Here is a 20,338-nt window from a genome sequence, read left to right as displayed (position 1 = left end):
GGCATGGTCTAATATCTGCTGCCACCCCCGGTACAAACCATATAGGGTATCAAAAATAGTCTGTCACAGTTAGAGGCATGGTCTAATATCTGCAGGCACCCCCAATACAAACCATATAGGGTATCGAAAATAGTCTATCAGAGTTAGAGGCATGGTCTAATATCTGCAGCCACCCCCAGTACAAACCATATAGGGTATCAAAAGTATCCTGTTGAGTTAGAGGCATGGTCTAATATCTGCTGCCACCCGTGGCACAAACCATATAGGGTATCAAAAATAGCCTGTCAGAGTTAGAGGCATGGTCTAATATCTGCAGCCACCCCCGGTGCAAACCATATAGGGTATCAAAGATAGTCTGTCACAGTTAGAGGCATGGTCTAATATCTGCAGCCACCCCCGGTGCAAACCATATAGGGTATCAAAAATAGTCTGTCACAGTTAGAGGCATGGTCTAATATCTGCAGCCACCCCTGGTACAAAGCATATAGAGTATCAAAAATAGTCTGTCAGAGTTAGAGGCACAGTCTAATATCTGCAGTCACCCCTGGTACAAACCATATAGGGTATCAAAAATAGAATGTCAGACTTAGGGGCATGGTCTAATATCTGCAGCCACTCCCAGCACAAACCATTTAGGGTATCAAAAATCGTCTTTTAGAGTGAGAGGCATGATCTAATATCTGCAGCCACCCCTGGTACAAACCATATAGGGTATCAAAAATAGTCTGTCACAGTTAGAGGCATGGTGTAATATCTGCAGCCACCCCTGGTACAAACCATATAGGGTATCAAAAATAGCCTGTCAGAGTTAGAGGCATGGTCTAATATCTGGAGCCACCCTGGTACAAACCATACAGGGTATTAAAAATAGTCTGTCAGAGTTAGAGGCATGGTCTAATATCTGCAGCCACCCCTGGTACAAACCATATGGGGTGTCAAAAATATCCTGTTAGAGTTAGAGGCATGGTCTAATATCTGCAGCCACCCCCCTGGCACAAACCATATGGGGTATGAAAAATAGCCTGTCAGAGTTAGAGGCATGGTGTAATATCTGCAGCCACCCTCAGTACAAACCATATAGGGTGTCAAAAATAGTCTGTTAGAGCTAGAGGTATGGTAGAATATCTGCAGCCATCCCCGGTACAAACAATATGGGTATCAAAAATAGCCTGTCAGAGTTAGAGGCACAGTCTTAATGATTCCTACATAACCATATCCTGTTTCTGAAAATGCAAATTTAACTTTACCAGTATCCAAAATTGTCAGACATTGTTTCTTTCTCTTTTTTTTTTTCACTACCATATTTACAGTTTTTTTGTTGTTGCTACATGGTGAAAACGAAAAATTGCAAAGGACAAATGCAGCTTTTTTTAACGTTGGTTGCCTGCAAAATGTTTTACCACTGTACTAAATGACTAACTGTAATTTATGGATGGGTTATTAGACGGAGTTATTCATGACGTATATCCTTGATGATTTTTTATAGAGTTTAAAGTTGACTTTAAAACAAATAGTAAGCATCCCCTTCCTTCCCCATCCCTCCCCCCTGAGTATCCAAGTAACAAGTTACCTACTAATGTCTAGATTTCAGCAGCATTCGATTATTATCATTAGTACAATGTTGTACATATACCTCGGTGCGTTACGTAGTCCGATAACAATTATTACTAATTTTCTTAAGTGAACTACTTCTTTGTCGTAATAATTCATCCACACTTTAAGAGAGTGTAAACGTCACTTAACATAGAAATTTGGCAAGAACAGTTGATACAGTATTTACAACATTTGACATAGCAAAAGCTTCTACAATAATAACAAAAAAAAAAAGCATAGTATGGCGAGTCACAGCTCACGCAAAACCATTCTTAATTTAATAAGCTTGAGTTTATTTGCTGTCTATTCCAGAAACAGCAGTGTCATATCCTACGCCGAGATTTCTGACTTAGCAGAGGCAGCCAATCTAAGGGAAAACACAAACACCAGTTAAAAAAAAAAAACATCATTAGCACTGCCAAAGGTAAGAAATTACGCAAATTAAAGCTAAGCCTACAAAAAAACTGCCGAGTTCCTTAAGTCCGTCGCATGTTGCACCATAGCTTTGCTGCTGGGGCACACCCTTGGGAAAAATGAAACCATATGGAATGCATGTACAAACAATTCACAGAGTAATGATCATTGGTTATCTAACACACCTCAAGTGCTCCTGTAGTAAAGCTTTGGTCTGTACGTCTGTACAGGTTGACAGAAGCGCAACTAATCTGTCGGCGGCTACAAGGTTTCTTCCCAGCTGTTTTACTGGCAGGTCCTGAAACTTGCTTGCCACTTGAGAAACAATGCTTAACCTTACAAAAGGATCAAAGGAACTCAGTACACATTAAAATGTGATCTTGTTTCAAATAGCGATGTGAGAAATTTCTTCCGCAAAACTGGCTTTTTATCTCTTGCTACATTTTAATAAAATGAAAGCTTGATGTTTCGCTGAAATTCAGAGAAAATCTGAGTTTAATAAATACCTTCCAAACAAAAATTAAGGTTAGTAAACTCCATATATTTAAGATCCTCTTTCAACTGAAAAACAATTTGTATGGTTTGGATTCTTGTGTTTCCACGCAGCCTTCTCTTCTGGCCCAATATCGAGAGTTGGTATACTTTCGTACTCACTAATTGACTAGTCCAGAAGTGAATAGCGAGTACAATTCACCTCCGAGCAGCCGATAAAACAAAATCTCGCGTAAAGAGTGTAATTTCCGACCATTTTTCGGTACATCGAAAGTGTCTAGGTGGTGTCTAGCTGGTCTATTCTGAAACAATTATTCACCTCAGTGACGGTGAATAGTGGTGGATATCCGCCACTATTCACCTCCACTTCGGTGAAAAGTTGTCTATTATTATAGAGTCAAATTTACTCTAAATTTACACGGTAACACCAGGCAAGCTAAACTCAAAGCAAGTTTGTTCAGTGTCCACTTATATTGCAAGTATTTCTTTTTAGGTATCTACCAAACAGAGCTTCATATCCGACTAGGCTTTCATACACTTCACTTTCAACTCTAATCAATAGTGTGTGTTTCGGAGAAATTCAATTTTGTAAGTTGTACACTGATGTATTGTCTGGACATGTCTCTCAGTACCTCTAAGAGCAAGCAATAAAACGAAAATATTCTACTATACCAGGATTTCCGCATGTCATCATCTGATTCAGTTAAACTGCTAGAAATGACGGCTGCTCTCCCTAACAGTATACTCAGAACTCCTACGCCAAACTGAAACCAAACAAGTGACGCCAACTTGATATCCTCTTAACCAAAACTAACACCACAAATAAAGTTACTTGGCTATGGTTATCCGACGCTTCGCCAGCTACCCAAGCGGCGACACTCAATAAACTGTGGAGTTGTTAAACAGTATGTCGTTTACACACTCACCTGATTGAGAAGCACTGCACTAAGTGATCCTTGTGAGTTAGAGATACTGGGTGTGGACACCATGTCCTTAAGACACTCAATTACGACTGACGGAGATGCCAGTTCACAAGCGCGATTAAGAGGAACCATTAAATGCTGCCAACTCTGCAAGGAATCAAAAAAAGAAGTAGAAGAAAAGAAAAGATAAGCGATCATACTTAGGGTTCAATAGCACTGTTAGAATTCCAGAGAAAGGTGTTCATACACAGTAGTTTCAACGACGGGTGTTTCATTTGGAGCTCCTAGTTGTTATATTGAAGAATTCAATTCTTTCTCTTTGAAAGTGAATGCACTGCACCAAAGCAGCCGCCAATCTCAAGTCTCATTGAGACCAATGAATCCCCAAAAGAGAGTCCATTTCTTCTTTCAAAGTTGACTTTTTGTAACTTGCACCGGAATATTTAATTGCAACCTTGGACTCGCTCAACACAAGTACTCAACACAAGTACTCTACCAGAACAAAAACAATATACCGCTTACCCAAACCCAGAGCTGAAGCAATGAGGAGTACATTCTTTTATTCCACTATTAAAGAACTAAATGTTCTTAACTTAGAATCAACCACCTCCTTTAGCTCAATGAAGACAACACTGACCAATAACGCCGCCTCAAACTATACGGTGGACAATTTTAAAGTTAAAACTTATTCGATTTTTTTTTATCTCTAGAATTGTAAGAACTTTTATCATAATCACTATTTGTAACTAGGCTTTTTATCATGATTGTTGTAATTTTATTAGTACCAATTTTGTTTTTAGAGCGCCACTAGGGAGGGAGAATACAAGAATTTTTAAGATCTTTTATTACAATCGTTACTGGTAAATAGGCTTTTTATCATTATTGTTGTAATTTATTATTACCAATTTTGGTTTTTGAGGGCCACTAGGGAGAATACTTTTCAAAGTAATTGGTGTCACCCTCTTAAAATAAAGGTTATATATATATATAACTTCTCTCACCTGTTCACTGTTGTCTTTTTTAATCAAAGATGAAATGTTCCTAGTAATTGCCATCAGCACAGCTTCCATTTGAACCTGCCAACAAAACCACCCAAGGTTTTCGGACTGAGATAATTAACAAGCAAAAAAAAGAACACTGCTAAGGTGACCCATAAACACAACATTATGCCTTACCGTGCTAAATAAGGATAGAGCTCTACAGAGGAGACGTTTACCCTTAGAAACAGATGTAAATTGCACGAAGAGTTCATCATCACCCCTGAGGGAAATATAAAGAGAAACAAGACTTAACTTAATGAATAATTAGATCCACATTTTGTGAAATTTATTATGTAATAATCCTACTTAGCAAACCTCGCCATTTCGCCGCCACGTATCGAAGGGTTAAAAGACATGTGCGAGGCGCGGGGAACGTTATGGGATTGTAGTTTGTAATTTGAGGTCACTAGTAGGTTGAGGCAATCAAAGTAAGTAAGTAAAACTTTATTTACACAGGGTAGCCCATTCAGCTCAAGGCTGGTATCCACAGGGGCCCTGTTTCTTAAAAATAAATCACATCAAAATTCTAAGGCCAGCCTTAGCCGTGTTACATTGTTAGGATTCCTTTTCATTTAAATCTACTAGTTTTTGCATAAGATACCCTAAAACTCCAAAGGCGGCACCCCTCTATGGGACTGTGTAAGGTAACTTTCCTTACGTATGATGCACGATCCTCGCAGTAGAGAGCGCTATTTATGCAATAGCGAAAATCAGACCTGAAAAAATCAAGCCTGTACGGGATTCGAACCACTGACCTCTGCGATACTAGTGCAGCGCTCTACCAATTGAGCTAACAAGTCAACTGGGAGCAGGCCGTTAAGTTAATTCGTAATAAACCCATGATGATAAATCAGATGCATTATACGTATCTTGTATCGCAGTTCAAAATATATGAACTTCATATATTCATTGCATCTGATGTAACTTTCCTTGTTTTCCACCTGCTCGTGTTTTAGGGTTTTTGTGCGCTGCTCTAGTGCATTTAGTTTTCCTCGATCACACTTTTTAAAGCCTATCGAATGTAAATAAATAGCACCGTGTCTTGGCAAGGCAACAGGCCTAGAATAATTATCACTGTGTGCCAGGTTGAATGGTGGAGGCAGAATAACGCAAGTTTTCTTTTTGTCTCAAAACTTTAACATTAAAGCTATGGGGTAAAAGGTAAATATTTCACTTGCTCACGTTCATGGGTCTTGGTAGACTTTCACTCAAATATAGATGTCGTAAGATTTCATTAGCAAGAAGAGAGTAAAATTCAGGACAAAGACCGAACGTTTGAAAATAGCAAACAGGTGCAAAATCTACTTATAATAACATACTTTGAAGAACCCTCCGTGGAGAGCTTTAAGAGATCAAACAGCTTCTTCACATTGTTTTGCCTGGTTTCATAGAGTTCCTTCCTGAAAATGGATGCTACAACATCAGAAACATAAAATACCAAAAGGAGCCACACAGCGTCAAGAAAACTGATGAAAACTACAATGCCCTTCAAGCTTTGAAACTTTTGATCGCCGTGGCGTGAAGGAAAAAATTTCTGCCAGTAAATTTTCAACAGAAATGGCTTATTTAGCGGCCTGCGCCTCCGATCTTGATTCAAGATGTAACTTTATGTATAATGAAGTTCTAAACTGACATAACACCATTTTCTTTTCTTTTCTATTCTTTCCTCTCTTTCTTCTAGGAGTTAAAATTCATATATGGGAACCAACTCATGATTTTACGTCGCCGAGTAGTGATTTGAAAAAGGTTGAGTTTGTACATTTTTACTTAAAAACCAACAAGAACACCTAAGCATTATTACCTCTCTTTTTCTCCCACAAGAATCAACCTTTTCTCTAAGCTTTCAATGTTCAAAAGGTAATCATAACCCTAAGAATAAAGGGAAAAAAAAACACGCCCATGAGAAAAATGCACAACAAAAGAGACCTAGATGAGACAAAGTATGGACAATTCGTGTTCTTCGAAAGTAGAAAATAAAACAAAATATATACCTTTTCAATGTTAAGTAAGAGCTGGCTACGTCGCTTGGTATCCTTCAAAGGAGTTGAACTTCCTTGCTTTTCCTGGTTGAAGGAAATTGTTTCCTGTTATCATAATCTTCAGTGCATAAGCAACACATATCAACACTTACCATTTTTCATGGGAAACCCATCAGAGAAAGATCATAAAATCTCTCAGGAAAGTTTTAGGCAGACTAGAGTTCTATCCTCACCAATGTGACTTCATTCGAAATCGAATACTTTTTGAGGCGTTTTCACTGATCACCTTCAATAAAACGCTAAAAATGCCGAGGAAACTTCAACGAAAGATTTCCCACGTCAGGCTTTATGAAAACGCTCTAATTACAACAGTATTAAGACGTTAAAACGGAAGCTTTCTACAACAGCGACAAGGAATAGTCATCACATGCTGTACCTTACAGGAACAATTAGAAGCCCTGAGTGTGGACAGTGGGCATAAACGCATTTAACTACATCGTTGTCGAATAAAACGCATTAGGGGTGAGCAAGTGAAAAGAGAACGATAGAGGAATTATACTGCATTTTGTTGCGGTTTGGGTGATGAAAACTGATACGTATAAAAACACAATAATGCAGTGAAGGTCTACAATCCTTAGTCACGTGACGGGTTGAGTTAGAAACAAATGCATTTAAACGTATCAAGGCGAAACGCTTCTATTTTGTCTCAAGTATTGAATGTACGAGGCTAACTTTAATCAAATCAACCAAAAAATTCAACAGTAGTTGAAAAAATTAACCACTGGCTTTTCCTTGGCATTCTTGGAACCTCCTTAATTTGGGAGAGTTTGGTCCTTACCTGTTCAGATGCTTTACTAAGGTGCATTAGATCCACCATTTGTCTTGGATGTTGCACAGACGATGAAGACACCTTCCCTAAAGTACCTTGAAAGTCCACTGCAAAAATGAAGAAAGAAAGGTAAAAAGTATGCAGGAAAAATAACTTCCCAATTCATGAATGCGGCACGTTCGATGTGTTAGTTACGAGCCAAAAAAACTGGCTTGAGTACACAAAGCAGAGGCTAACTGGTAAACTTTCCACGAGAAATATTACGAAAAGATAAATTCGTCTTCTGTAGCGGATGCTTTTATGCACGCCAATCATAACACTATAGAGCGTTTCTGGAAGGAACAAATTAAAAAGAAATTTAGAACAATCAGGAAAAAAGACAAACAGTGGAGGAAAAGTTTATTCGCAGCTTACCTTCAATGATTTCATCACTAAGCCTTTATTTCATTTGCTTGAACTAATTATTGTGACTCGTGTCCAAATATTTACTGGCGCAATATGCAAGTATCTATGTTTGATACAATAAAGTTATTCCACATTGTCCGTGTACCTTTAGAAAAAAGAATACTTACGTGGAGTGTAGCTCTTTTTCTCTCGTTCAAACTGAGGTAGGGCCATGTTTCTTGGCGCTCCACTTGCTCTGTTATCTTCAACATTCTGCTGCACGCCCTCACTTTGCTTTGACCGTTCCTTTGCAGCCTTCCGCCTGGTGTATGTCTAGAAATGTTCCACCAACAACAACATCACAACAAAACATTTTTCACTTGCCATGTATGTCTATCTACACACATGTACATGTATGTGACCAATTCTTAACCATGAACAAGAACTACTGTATGTAAATTTTGAATTGGGAAACACGCGACTGCTATGCACATCTGCACAGGAACTTCTCCAAATAACAGGTTCTCTCTCAGGTGTTTAAAGATCGTTTTATAAATGAACTTCTACTAAAATACATGTACTTTTAAACTTGTTTACTTGAAATTTTAAATTCCCAAATATTTCTGAACAAGTTGGCACCATTTTCTGACATTCAAGGTAACCACATCACAGCCTCTATGGAACACCTTGTGACACCCATTTTTCATGGATTCCAGCATAACAAGATTCATCTTTTTAACGCATTTAAACAACAAATGTACGTAGAACCTTAATTGTTTGATAACTTGAGGTGACTGATGCACCAAACCTGCAGTAATTTGGTTCTGCTGAGGCAGAAAGGTTTAACTTAAAGCATGACACATATCTCACCTGAAAATAATAATCATCCAGTTCTGGTTCATTGCTGGTGAGTTGAAGAAGCTGAATCTTAATCAACCATTCCTTTTCTCGTCTTGACATGATACCAGCGTAGGGATCAAATCGGTTTGGGCCACTTTCAGCTGCTGTCAAAATACTGTGAATTTTCTTCTCTAAATCAGTAAACTGATGATGGTGTTCTCCCCTGTCCTGCTGTCTGGGTGAGTGATTATCATTTGACATTCTGCCATCATAGTGTTGCCTTTGATAGTTCTGTCTTGGGTCCTGAAATCTTCTGTTTGGAAACTGAGGGCTACTGAACCTTTGGTGATGTGGACTCAATGGAAAATTCATCATACCACCCCTCATCATCAGGTGACCTGAATTGGGTTTAAACAAGGGCTGTATGTTATGGACTGTGTATGCCAATGCTGAGAACAAAATGCTGAGAACAAAACACTCTAGGAGGGGGCCATTGGGATCTATTAGAAACTGCAAAACCATTTAAAAAATCACCCAAAACTGCCAAACTTGAAAAAAAAAAAAAAAGATCTAAACTAAAAACCACCTGTTAAACCATCAAAAACAATAAATTTTCACATCCCAGTTATCAAAATTCTAATTGATCCTGTACAGTGGTGACAAGTAGAGCATACAGAGAAGAATCTAAAACCCAAATAGGCAAGACCAAAAACCACATTGTATAACAAATGCATCATATTTTGACAAAATCAAACACAAAATGCTAAAAAACAAAAACTTCATCAACTTCAATCTACAACAAACTAAAAACAGAAGTTTCCAGGCACAAAAACTGAAAAACCGATCTAACAAAATAGCCAAGACCGCAAAACCTAATCCCAATGCCCCCCTCCTCTAGGGATCATGCATACAGTACATCTCTCACTTCTTAAAGTCCACATTAAAAAGTGCTGAGGTACATGTATTTTAAACAATCAAAGTGGCTCATTTACTGCAGCTTACAGTATTGGAACTTACCTGGATCTGAGTGAACCATGGGAAATGGATGTCTTGGGTAATGTGGTGTTCTTGGTGTTCTCATTAAGTGAGGGCTTGGGCCTGGCATACCAGGCATTCTAGGCATGCCAGGCATTCCAGACATACTTGGCATTGGATGTTTTGATGGATTAGGTCTTTGTTGGAACATCTGGGGAGGCATCCGTGGAGTGCTCTGCAAACAGGATATGATGCAAAAATTCTCAAGCTATTATAATGCCTTAGTCTACTACATGGTACTACATGGCTTCAGAATAGTGTACCCACAGAGTGCTCTGTAGTTTTCCCTTAGAAATGAGGTAGCGAGAAAGTCTTGCAGCCATGGAAATCACTGTGGTAGCAAGAGAATTCTCAGATCACCATTCTGAAATCTAATCAGTACTCCATGTAATATGGACATTTGGCATCATCCTGAGCAAGACTAACTGACTATTAAGTTGTGGATGACAAAATCAGTCAATTACATGTAAAAAACCCCACACAAAGTTTTCTCACTTAAAATACACTATGCTTAAAAAAGTGAAGTACCATGCCTTCTCCACATTATAAAGCACGAGTTCCTCATTGACTTACCATTTTCAGGCAAGATGGCAGCCATATAAAATGTACTTTGCCAAACATATTTTTCTCAGAAAAAAAACTGGGGCTTCTAAACATTAATTGAAATAATGACATTGCTTTGTTTTGGATGTCCAAGGGGCAACTTTTCTCTCAAGTATTTTTTCCTACTTAGCACATGATCATTAACTGCAAAAAGGCCTTACATTATTTTGTTCAGGTAGTAATTCCATAATGTTTTTTTACTAACCATCCTTGCTACTGGAGAAGAGAAACCTGGGGGTGTCATCATTGGCCTTGGAATGCCAGGAGGTGGTCGTCCTATCATGGAATTGTGAGGTGTTTGCCTAACCACTTCTGGAACTTGCTGAGGGGCACCTTCACGACCTGTTGTGAGTTCCTTTTCCAGATCTTCTAGTTTGATTGCATTAGCCGGATGAGGCTTTGTTGTGAAACGACTTGGTGGTATAAGGCTTTGGCGAGGAACAGCCTGGACAATTGAGTCATCCTGTAAAGGCAATGAAAGCTGAGGATCAGCAGAGTAGTACTGCACATGTGCCTGTACAGTATGTATGACAAATCATTTCTCTCTTAATAACTGTCAGTGGATTCTTGCTTAAAATGTTACATGTAAAATCTACAGAGTACAGTAATTAACACTTCTTACAAGTGCAGTAAATGGTTTGAACCCGGGGTAACATGTGAAGGTGTAGTCTGATCGTCCGGGTGAGTGTAGTCCTGAGAAGGACTGCTGTCGGTGGTAGTGACTGACGTTTCGACAACCTGTGCGGAAGTCATCATCAGAGTCAAGTGAATGATTGTTGTCAGTAGAATGTTCTTATTCCAGTTTGTGTGAAATGATCATTTCACACAAACTGGAATAAGAACATTCTACTGACAACAATCATTCACTTGACTCTGATGATGACTTCCGCACAGGTTGTCGAAACGTCAGTCACTACCACCGACAACAGTCCTTCTCAGGACTACACTCACCCGGACGATCAGACTACACCTTCACACTTCTTACAAGGTTACTATGCAAACTTTTTCCCAAAAATTAATTACCATTTTGACAACTTAACACGTTAGTCATGAAACGGTTACAATGTGAAGAAATTGCAAGCAAACACTTGTGGAATATTTTAGTGAGATGGTGACTATTAACACTAGATGTACTGCCAAACTTTTCACACTTTAATAGAGGATTTTTTATTTAGAAACTACATACATTTACCTCAAAGGCTGGTGAGAAAGGCCTGCTTGGCACATGCTTCTTTTCACCCTCTGCCTTAAGCAGCTCTGCAAGTGGTGATTGAGTATTAGCTGGTCCTTTGTTGGTATTTTCCTTGTCAAGTTTAGAAGGTGATCCCCAAATATTGGAAGATGGAGAGATCTTAAAAAGAAATACAAACAAACCAACAAATTAGGATACAAAATGTTGATGAGATACCGTACAAAGCATTATTATAAGGGTTACATTTAAGTTTCAAGATGTGTGTGGTAATTGTCTTTGGTAATTGTTTTCATCATAAATGAGGCTTTGTACTAATATCTTCCATGCTCATAAACAGCAGCTCAAGACTGCAAAGTTTACCAAATCATGTAAAGAAGTAGCTGAAGTTGGACTCGAGAGAGGTGATGTGCCATCCCAGGCTGGGTTAATGCCTGAGGGGTGCTTGATGTCCTGTAAGAAAATAAAAAACTCTTAACTATTTTGTTTGGGTACTGGATTTACTCAATAAAACATTACTGTCCCCTTACTACCAACAGATAGGAGTAACAATTATCATAAATGCTGCAATTAGAAAGACAAAAAGATGGTAAGTGTTCAAGGATAATAAGAAAATATCAAGAGTATGGTACAGTTTATTGTTATCCACATGTGCTTCGTAGAGTGCAAATAACACGCAAGACGGGTTTAAATATCATGCAATATTTGTACTCCAGAAATATTTGCGAAATAATATTCACCCACACTGAAACAAAAATTTGGCATGTTGGATAGCAAATCTCTTATTAAACATTTTGTTGTGTACTATCACTGAGTATTTTTACTTGTTGTTTGTATTTTGACTTGCCCTTCGGGCTCATAAAAATATGACAACTTGTAAAAATACTCAGCGATACTGCACAACAAAACATCAGTCTAATAAGATATATATATTTTGCAGCATCTTTGTTATTCTTGCCTAAAGTCAGTAAATTACCATCCTATCTCACAAAAAAAGTGAGAGACAATGCAACTTAAAACAATTTTCTGTTTAACATACATGTACTAATTCAAATTGATTTACTGTAACTTTTGTCTGTGATTAAAGAAATGTGATATTGAAAAAAAATCCTGCCCAAGAGTGCATGCTGCATTACTGATACTAAAAGTCTGACTTACAGAAGTAGCAGCATCAAATTGAGTTAAAACAATGATGCTATGAGCAGAGCACTATGGGATGGTACACTGTAGTTGACTATGCCTATAGAAACAGGCAGCTGATAATATTTTAACTACAAAGGGGTGGTGAAAAGTAATGAATACAAATTACCTTGTACTTGGAAGAAGCTTTAGGCACAGGGATAGAGTCACCATCATCATCATCTACCAGTTTTGTCAAGTTCTGCTCAAGAATTTCCTGTTTAAAGATATTTTGATTTACTTAAACATAATATACCGTATTTATTCATCTCTAAGCTGAGTGATTTTTTCACAAAACTTTACCAAAATCTCGAAAATTTGAGCTAGAGAAGGGTTGTCGGCTTATAGCTGACTGTTTTTCCAAACATGATTTTTTCGAAACAGCAAATTCAAAGGAAACAGATATATTTGTCTATAAGCTGAGATATTGCATGCAGAAGTAAATAACAAAACAAGTTGAAGTTGGTCATAATGACTTTAAATATGTGGTTGCTTCCAAGGGAGCGGTTTGTTGTTTCTGGCGCATAGTAAATACGGCTTACTGCTCGTCCTCAGTGTCAGTGTGGAATTCCTCCTCCATCTCCTCCTCATCCGCTAGTTCTGCCATTTATTTCGAGTAGATTGCTTCATCTTCCATGCTGTCTACAGTATCAGAGATTCTGCAGGTTTTGAACAAGTGTATAGTACTATAGAGCTTGTGAAGTGCTTTAAAAATTTCGAAGCTGAACAATCAGAATTGCCCATTCCCCAGATTGGTAAGCAAACTCATTGATTGTCACATGTTACGGTGTTGAAATTTGCGATCACATAAAAAGAAAACTTCTCACACACAACTGGGAGCCATGTCAAGCCGACCATGCAACAGCACAATGCAAAGAGTACGGAATTCGAAACAAAATTGTTCAAAAGCGGTGAGCTACTCTAGTTGCAATATAAAAAAGTGTCCATCCTAAACTGATTTGGATACAAGTAGAAGCGAACTCAACGACTCCTTTACATAATTGTTTCTTGCTTTCTCACTTTGCCACCCCCCATGCCTCTGAAAAAGTCTGTCCGGCACACCCAGTGCAGCAGCTGTGGAAGCCCCTCCTGCACGCAAGCTGTGAATTCCAAATTTTGCCAGGTCCAACCCTTCTTTGAGAAGCTCCTTCTTAAGACGCTCGTTAGCACGACTAAATGACATCCCCTCTCTCCTCAGATGGACTCCTTTCTTTGACGTCTGCACACGTAGAAACAATGGCGAGCCTTTAGCATGGTTTCCAACAGATAAGAACTTCTCCAAAACTGCAACATGACATGGCCCGGGCGTAATGCAGCGGGCCACATAAAACCCATGATCCCTCACGGAACTGGTCATTCTTTCTCTTCTCCAGAAAAATAGCCACATCGGACTTCTCAAAATAGAAACTGTCCACTCTCAAACGGTGCAGGTCATTCCAATGGAGAAAATCAAAATAACCCAGGGAGAACAACACAGCCAACTGGATGTCAGCAACACTACCCTTCTCTAGGCAAGTGACAACTTTTCATACTACGTCAGCAGACAAGGGCTCTTTATGCTTCGGAGGACGAGCAAGAATACGCCGGGCAGCCTCAACTGCCTGTTTCACCACAGAGTACTCGCTTGGTTCTGGGCAACAACTTTTCCTATGGACCCAACTCACCCCATACACTGCAATATTAACGGAGGACACTGAGCGGGACTGCTGGATAATAGACACAAAATAGAGAGTAAACACCACAGGGTCTGCAGGGAAATAAGAGGCACTGTGTTGCTCAACCCATGACTTCCAGGACTTGTATGCACGAAGATAGGCTACTGCTGTTGAAGTGGCTCTATCCTGTACTAACACAGCTGGTAGAAAACTTGCCAAATGCCTCAACTCTGGATCATCAAAACACCCCACTCCAAATTCTGCTGGAAGAGTAACCTCCCATGAGATAGGCTGCACCACTGCAACACAAGCAAATGACAACCCCTTCTATAAAAACAGAACAACACCCATTTAATGTAACCATCTAGGGACATTATAGGCACATGCAACAAAAAACATCACAAACGCAACTCACTCCATAACAGACTAAAATGCCATAACAGCTCCAGGGAGCCCATAACAGGCAGAGAAACCATAACAGTGGATCAGGAAAAACAAAAAATTCCAGCACATACTGCAACACTGTAAACAGCAGCAAAAACATGACACCTGCCAGCAGGTAAACACCCATAACAGGCTGGTCACATAACAAAAGCGGGTACACAGAACAGCCACAACCTGAGGCTGGGAAGGTTCCTGGGAGCATCCACGTATCATGACCTCACAGGCTAACACTCCAAAGACGCTAGGAGAGAACATGTGCACCGCAAAAGCACAACTTCAAAGCCGGCAGAGAAAAAGATGGCACGCCTGCAGTAAAGATGCAGGTTGCTGTTGCCCTTGGGATGAAAGGACCCTCATAAGATTGGATTTTTAGGGATGCTGTCACAAAACCATGCCAAGAACCATGCTTCGCGAAGAGAAGGGGCAACCAAGGTGCAGAAGGCCATTCTGGGACCAGGAGGGTTCCGTCTTCACATCCCTTGCGCATGTGGCACAACACACAAGGCACCATGTAAGGCGGAGGAAAGAGCCAGTTGTAATCCCCTACCCAAGACACAGTGAAAGTATCCACAGCTTCACAACCAGGATTGAGGAATCTGCTACAAAATCTGTCGAGCTGCTTAGTTTTCACACTGGCAAAGCGGTCAATGGTGTGAGGGCTCCAACAGCTATCCAAGCGAGCAAACCAAGCAAACCGTGATCTAGACATCCTGTAGAACATAAAGAAAAGCATCCACCCTCTTATGTGGAACTTGGAATGTACCCATCTGTAAATTCAAAACATAACCCAGCAGCTCCCCTGACTGGACTGGCACCCATTGGCTTTTCTCATCATTTGCCACAAAACCACTACGTTGTACATCTTGCCTTACCAAATTAGAAACCCTCCGAGCTTCATGAAAATCAGAATCTGCACCTGCACCATCGTCCAAATAAGTAAATATACAAATCCCTTGACTCCTCCAGTGCTTTGTTAGTGCTTTCTGGATTTTCATAAAAACAAAGGGACCCACTGAGAGACCAAAAGGAAGAATGGTAAACTTGAAGTATTTAAGGGAACCATTAACCATCCAAGAGCAACTGAGAAATTTAGTATGCTCAGGGAAAATTTCTACATGGTGATAACCACTGGTGTAGTCAAAATTAAAGAACCGATCACCCTGATTGAACAAGTCAGCTGCAGTACGTATGTCTTCATATTTGAAATTGCATGATCTGAGATGCTGATTCACAAAAACACAAATCCACAATAAGCCTGTGCTTTCCTGAACTGTTAGTAGCAACACCCAGTGGGTTACACACAAGCAGGTCTGCAGCATTAACTTCAGCCAAAGCACCTGACATCAGCAACATAGAGATCTCCGAAGACACAAACTGCAAATTACATAACGTACTATCATGATTGCAAAAAAAACACTTCTTGGGAGGTCAATCTACAAACGGCAAACAATAACCTTCACAAATCACTTTCAGCAACCAGTTACTTGCCCCGATACTGCGCCAAAAGTCAATATTTTTTCGTAAACGACCTTTAACAACAACACCACTATAAGCAACGTTCTCAAATATGGCACTTTCACTGGTAATATGCAAGGATTTCACATGAGAATAAACATGAGAATGAACAATCGTCCATCCTGCAAAAAGAAGCACTACTGGGCTGGCTGTTAGTAATTGGTTGAGGTCTGCCTGGCTGATCCTGCCCCATTGAAAACATTGGCGGCACGGCAGTCTCTAGCGAAGTGACCTGGCTTGAAGCAACGAAAACAAACAGACCACCCATCACGAGACTGATCTGTTTTTCTGCTACAAAATTAATGGCGATAGCCCACTCAGGCTATTTCTGTTGAGGATAACCCTCCTTTCCGAAGACCACGGAATTACTCCTTTAGGCCTCGTAACTTTAGAAGAAGAATTTCTTCTTTTCTCCTCCCTCAACTGCTTGCTCTACTTGATGGCTTTCCGAATTTTCTTTTCATCCTATGAGTTGCTAGCAAGTGGATCGGCAGTATAACAAGAAACAGTGTCCCATCCATATTTCTCAGCAAGAAGAATATGCTTGTTTCGCTCCACAAGTAAGTCCTTACTTTCCGTAAGTTTTTGCGTATGTTCTTCATTGTCTTCAGCCTCAAGGGCCTCGTCGATCTTATCCATTACATCCCTATTGAGCAAGTACTGCTTCTTGTTACCGGCAAAACGAAACTCAGGATCTGCTGCACGAGGCTGCTGACTCTTATGCGACTTTGCGCCCTTTAACTCTTCCTGAACCCGCTTAAGCTCTGCTGCGTTCTCTTGCTGTTGTTGTAGGAGCTTCTTGGCCCAGTCTGGAGGATCGGACGGCGATCACGAGGGGGGCCGCGAACGAGAATGGCAGCGTTAAGTACAAGAAGATTCACCACCATGTTCCTCGCCAGTATCTCTCGAACGACTGCTTGGACTGTGGTTGTATGGCTGCAATTGTCTTACAGCATGAGATCTCAGGCACGAGCTTTCCTTCGCCATCGAATGATATAAAGAAAAACAATACAACCAGGACAAAGAGACCGTAAACAACCGCTCAGTGAAAAGGTCAGGCAATGACGGAAGGCAAGAAAACAACTGAACCTTGAAATGCCATGTGACCTGGAGACCCCCCACACACTTGAACCCATTCTCCCAACTGCGTGTGAGAAAAACATTTTCCGCTTCTTTCGTCCCTCAGCCAGCGGAAAACCACACTTATCTTGGCTTCTCTGCTCTGTAAACCAATCAAGTAATCTCTCATCCAGTTGCGGATATTTCTGAATGTAACGGCCCATCGTTGTGTGTTTCGCTGACATATTGAGCTCTCCATTAAAGAGATTCTCTTGATCTTTCCCCTAGCGACTCACTGATGACTTACTCTGGTTATCTCAGAATTTGTTTTCGACGGCAATACTGCATTGAAACTCTTTTCCGTTTCGAAACTTTTGCTTTCATTTCAGTTTGTTTAACCTATTGACGTCCAGTGCGCCCGTATGCGCCCATGGGGACCCACACCCTTTCTACGCCTTGTGACGTCATCACTTTAAACCCTGGAGCACGAATTTGAGCACGTACTTGAACAGGTTGAAAATATCTTACAAACGATACCAGAATGTGCGCAATTGAGTGAAGGAGATTGGAGAATTAGCCAAAAAACCAGGTAACTTTGACCTGAAAATCTGGACGAAAATCTTGTTCCATTACCCACCTACCTTTCTGAGCATGTGGTTTGAAAATAATGAGTAGTTTCTGAAAAATCTCTACACCAAAATGAAGCCTACTAAATTTCCAGCAAGTGAGGAGAAACTTCAGGAAAGGAGAGGGGAAAAAAAGGGCAGGAGAAAGAGAGAAAAGTAAAAGTCGTGGGTGGAAATCTTGCTTTCTGCGCGTGCCCGAGATTTTCAGGCCGCCATTTTGCATTTGGATTGAAAGGCCGTCAAGTGTACGAGCTGTCAAGGGGGTTTTTGGTAAGTTTGAGCTTTTAAAACCACAACAGTGATCCGAAATCTGCTCGACTAGCTTCAAAACACAGTTTTCCACAACAGCTGCGGCCATTAATGGGTTAAGAATGAAATTCTCTGAATGTGGTCTCGGCTTGTAGCCGAGTATTTTAAATAATTTACATGTTTTAAGAACCTTCTCGACTAAAAAGACCGAAGTTTAGGGTCTCGGCTTATAGCTGAGATCGGCTTATAGACAAATAAATACGGTACTCAAATTCAATACAACAGAATTGCAGGAAATTGCTGCACTATAATACTAGGCTTGAGGAAACCTTGAAGGTCTATGCCATTACCATTCTGGTACATTACCAGGTCAACCAAGCTTGTATTTAGCTGGTATTGTACATGTATTTTAATAAGGGCTCAACACTAACTTTTCAACTTACTAGCCAAGTGGCTGGTGACAACTTAAATGTTACAACAATTTCAGTTTGTTTACTAGCCAAACTGGCTGATGGAAATCAAAAACCACTAGCCAAAACTGAATTTCTACTAGTCTGTGTCTAGTTGGCTACTGTTAGTGTTGAGCCCTGTTAATAGTTGCAATAAGGAAAAATGATTATTTCAAATTCAACAAAAATTAATAACAGCCTTAAAAGGATTGACTGCTGATCAGTGAAGTCTTGCAAATCATTAATTGAACCCATTAGCATGTACTGTCTTAGCATGCACAAAATTTAACTGTCAGCAGACAATTGTTGTGCTAATTAAAGGTAACCAGTGGAAAGGGAATTGTATTTTGTATAATTATGGGGCTACACTCTGCGAGTTCCACTATAAGTAGGAAAAATATATGAACCAAAAACCATACTGGTCATTTTTATACAAACATCTAGCTGTATTACTGCCTTCACCAGAAATGCAAGCTTACCTCTTCTCGATCCAAGTCATCTTCAAAATCTTCCTCAATGTTTCTCTCTACAAACTTTGCCCCAGGACCATCACCTGTTGATCCGAGCCCCTTTTTCTTTAGCCACTCCTCGAATTGGGCTCTTTCTGAGGCTTCATCCTCTAATGGCAAACCTGCAAGTTTTCTGTGACCAAATTCCCAATCATCTTCTGTAAAACAAGCAACATAGCTACAAGCAACTATCACTTAAGCTTTTTAAAATCACTTCCCAATTAGAAGAGTGTAAAATTATGCTAGGAATTACTTAGAATTTAGGCTTAGTAAGGGATAGTATCTTTACCAAGTGGAAGTTTGATTCTTAGAGAAACACAGACCAAGTTTTGAATTCCCTTGCCACTTACAAGGTCAATTGTATAATAAAGTACACGCCAAAATTGACATTGCCACTTATAAGGTCAATTGCATAATGAACTGCAAATGAAAATTGACCTTGAAAACCATAGAAACCTTGATAGTTGATACAATTTCATCAAGTTACCTTTTTTGCTGCATCTAACTGCCATCTCGTAACATTTAGTCAAAAGGAAACCGAATTTACAATTAGAATTTGACAGAAAGACAGAATTAAATCGTAGAGCACGTAGTTGTGCATGCAAGTTTCCTATGACCTCAATGCGCATACATGCCGAGAGCTTCCTGAAACGAACAACTTTTAAAATTCAGTCAAAAACTACAAAGTTCTGTTAAAAATATCTAAATATATTTCTTCCATGATGTTAGCAAACAGAAAAGAAAAAAGGTGAGTGTACAACTGCCTCTTCATCAAAACAGGATTTCATTTCATTTCAGCGCATAGTACAAACAATTTTGTTCAATTCAGTTCAACGTATATATATATGTACGTTTATTACTGCACCTTTGAAATGTATTTACCACATGATTCTTTCTGGAAATCACATCTCAAGTCACTTTTTAAAAATTTCCATATGAATTTGAAACTAAAACGCTAAATACGATAGTTTACCTAATGCTCCATCGCCGAATGTATCGTCGTTTAGTTGATCATATTCATCTCCTTCCGCGAGATTCGTCAGCGATGGATCTAATTCAGACAATTCTTCGTCCTCAAACGCCTATAAAATTAAAATATATTCACAGGTAAGTACAATACGGACTTCATATTACTCCGTACTCCCATATGACAGGCGACAAAAACTTCACTGTCAAAAAAGTCAATTAAAAATGTACCGGAATCTCAGAACTGAAACCGTACAGAGGGTCCGCCATGTTGACATGTTGGACGCAATAGAGCACGACGCATGTCAAGTGCGAACATTTATTCTACCCAGTCTTTTCTCTGCCAACGCATGACAAAGACTAAAT

At 39.7% G+C, this 20,338-nt stretch overlaps 1 protein-coding gene and 1 pseudogene across 1 annotated transcript; both read right to left on the bottom strand.

The window, feature by feature from the left end:
- Window positions 1-1,220: 1,220 nt before the first annotated feature.
- Window positions 1,221-20,309, bottom strand: LOC111321270 (protein PAT1 homolog 1). Its single transcript, XM_022924104.2, has 20 exons — window positions 20,204-20,309; window positions 19,980-20,088; window positions 18,977-19,164; window positions 12,631-12,717; window positions 11,685-11,774; window positions 11,325-11,483; window positions 10,338-10,595; window positions 9,512-9,704; window positions 8,525-8,892; window positions 7,843-7,987; window positions 7,280-7,377; window positions 6,454-6,525; window positions 6,264-6,331; window positions 5,782-5,862; window positions 4,598-4,682; window positions 4,424-4,498; window positions 3,426-3,569; window positions 3,172-3,263; window positions 2,193-2,342; window positions 1,221-1,960 (listed from the first exon to the last, which is right to left on the bottom strand). Exons 1-20 carry the CDS (start codon window positions 20,240-20,242, stop codon window positions 1,924-1,926), a joined length of 2,538 nt encoding a protein of 845 aa, XP_022779839.1. The 5' UTR covers window positions 20,243-20,309; the 3' UTR covers window positions 1,221-1,923.
- LOC148741469 (uncharacterized) lies at window positions 15,243-16,753 on the bottom strand (annotated as a pseudogene).
- Window positions 20,310-20,338: the final 29 nt, after the last annotated feature.

The sequence above is a fragment of the Stylophora pistillata genome, chromosome 1, assembly GCF_964205215.1.
Source record: "Stylophora pistillata chromosome 1, jaStyPist1.2, whole genome shotgun sequence".
In the NCBI taxonomy this organism is placed as follows: Eukaryota; Metazoa; Cnidaria; class Anthozoa; order Scleractinia; family Pocilloporidae; genus Stylophora; species Stylophora pistillata.
The sequence above is the reverse complement of the archived record's forward strand: the minus strand, read 5'-3'. Positions and strand labels throughout refer to the sequence as shown.